The sequence below is a fragment of the Rhinolophus hipposideros genome, assembly GCF_964194185.1.
Source record: "Rhinolophus hipposideros genome assembly, chromosome: 6".
Taxonomy (NCBI): domain Eukaryota; kingdom Metazoa; phylum Chordata; class Mammalia; order Chiroptera; family Rhinolophidae; genus Rhinolophus; species Rhinolophus hipposideros.
Window position 1 is genome coordinate 66302913 of NC_138052.1, and position 2560 is coordinate 66305472.

Below are 2560 nucleotides of genomic sequence, written 5' to 3' on the forward strand. Positions count from 1 at the left end.
AAATAAAAAATAAATTAGAGGAAGTACTTAAAAGGCTTCTTAAAGTTCTGTACATTTTGAAAGTGTGTCTTACAATAAGATATATAATTAAATTTATGATTCTTCAGCAGTGTTTTGTGAATTGTTAATAAATATTCACAGCACATAAATTTGAGAATAGTAAAGTCAATACATATTTAAAAGTTCCAGAAAATCTCAGGGAATGTTAAAAAAAATCTATCTCTGAAGCATTTACTATGATAAACTAAGCACCAAGATGAACTGGGAAATTTTTATCTTCCAGTGAAATGACAATCCTGGATTTTCTGAGGCTTAACTATCTACTTTATCTACAACAAATGGCCTCTTAAAAACAGTTGATTCATGTGTGACCAGTTCCTTTTGAGAGTACAGTAAGCAAGTTTTCAGAATACCAGGCCATTAACAAAACCTGCTTAGAAAACAAAATTATCCATCAGATGAGAGAGGTCAGGGTCAACAAGAAAACTTGCATGCTGAAATTGAAGATTGATAGCAGTGGTACAAAGCTAGAGATATGCAATTAGAAGAGAAATCTGCAATATTACAGATGAGAGCTGGCAAGAGCAGAAATTCAAAGAAGATAAGAACTAGCTTTTGAATATTTTTTTGGAAAAAAATAGTGGCAAGATTTTAGGAGATGGGGCTTAGTAAAGATGCTTTCTTTATTGGCTGCCAAAATAGTAGTAGTTCCCACTAGACAGTGAAGTTTGGTAAAGGAGAATGATAGAGAATACATATTTTATTTTATTGACAAAGAAAAATCGCCTGTAGCAGTAGCCACAGCATTGTAAAGATGGCAGAGGAAGAGCAAAGAAAAAAGATCCCTTTGGTTCCAGAAAATCTACTGAAAAAGAGGAAGGCTTATCAGGCCCTCAAAGCTACCCAGGCAAAACAGGCACTTTTGGAAAAGCAGCAGAGGAAAGGAAAAGAGTTCAGGTTTAAGCGACTGGAGTGGGTCCTACACGATCCCTGGCGGCAACAACGTGACACAGTGCTCCTCAGACGACTAGAAGTGAAACCTCATGTTTTGGAAGTGCCAGATGAACATTCCTTGGCCTTTGTTGTACGCATCCAAAGGATTAATGGGGTGGGTTTAACGGTGCAGAGGACCATTGCAAGGCTTCTCCTGAAGAAGATTTTCAGTGGTGTTTTTTTCAAAGTGACCCCCAAAACCATAAAAACACTGCGTGTGGTGGAACCTTATGTGACCTGGGGATTTCCAAATCTGAAGTCTGTCCAGGAACTCATCTTAAAACGTGGACAAGCCAAGGTCAAGAATAAAATCATCCCTTTGACAGAGAACACAGTGATTGAGGAGCACCTGGGGAAGTTTGGTGTCATTTGCTTGGAAGACCTCATTCATGAAATTGCCTTCCCGGGGAAGAATTTACAGGTGATCTCAGGGTTCTTGTGCCCTTTCCATGACTCCGTGGCCCGTCATGCTACCAAGAATAGAGTGGGCTTCCTCAAGGAAGTAGGCTCACCTGGCTATGGAGGTGAATGCATCAGTCAGTTCATCCGACAGCTGAACTAAACCCAGGTGCCAAGTGACAGTGAATTTGTATTGATGAAATTCTTCTGCGTCCCAGAATATCTGAAAGCACAATGCATTGGAAGCACATGTTTGTTTTTTGGAATTATTGTCCAGTATCTTCAAAGGAGATTATTTTCTGCTTTATCTTCAGAAACTGGAGGGGAAGAGTCAGGGCAAAGATGGCAATATTCCTGTCAGGCACATCTCATCACAACCCAATTCCAAAGGAAAAGTCCCCGTGTTTTCCACATTGGCGGCTGCTGCTGCCACCTCTGAAATCCGCAAGGGACTAGAGCCATGGAGGAGGGGTCCTTTTCCGTCACATCTTCTATCCAGGGGTTCAATGTTGGTGGATGATTACCCAGGCATGAATACAAGATGGCAGTGAGCCAAGCCCAGGGGCACACTTGACCCTGGCGTTTCCTAAGGCCTTGTTTTGGAAAGAACTTGTCATACAGTTCAAAGAGCACGAAAACAAAAACAAAAACAAAAACAAACAAACAAAAAGGAAAATCGCCTATGATAGACAGAATGTCAAATGAGAATTTATAAAAGGTGTATTATATATTACCAAGTAAATGAGGTAAAAAAAAAAAAACAATGATATTAAACCTTACATTTCACGTAAAGAGAAAAAGCATTTCATTTCGTTTAATCAGATGTGATTATCCTAATTCATTCTAAATGATGCAGTAAGCATCTTTCAGTGACTTTGCTGGGAACCAGGGACACAATGAGGAATAATGTTGGTCCTGTCCTCATAGAGGGAGTGGAAGTGACTGGAAAATACATAGGCAATTACAGTAGAGTGAGATGAGAGCTAGTCATAAGTAAGCACAACAAGCCCTCAGACACAAACCAAGGTAACAAACCCATGCTGGAAATGTTAGGAAAGTCAGACTGAAAAACAATTAGAACATAATGAAGACAAACAGGGAGGGAGAAGTGCTCTAAGCAGAGGGAAAGAATCTACAAAGACGGGGGAAAGGGAACAGTTTGGTTAAC

General features: G+C 39.8%; 1 protein-coding gene across 1 annotated transcript; it reads left to right on the forward strand.

Annotated features, from left to right (window-relative positions):
* Positions 1 to 796: 796 nt before the first annotated feature.
* LOC308499045 (large ribosomal subunit protein uL30-like) lies at positions 797 to 1555 on the forward strand (the record flags this gene model as incomplete). The annotated part of the gene is made up of 1 exon (XM_081051828.1): positions 797 to 1555. Exon 1 carries the CDS (start codon positions 815 to 817, stop codon positions 1553 to 1555), a length of 741 nt encoding a protein of 246 aa, XP_080907954.1. The 5' UTR covers positions 797 to 814.
* Positions 1556 to 2560: the final 1005 nt, after the last annotated feature.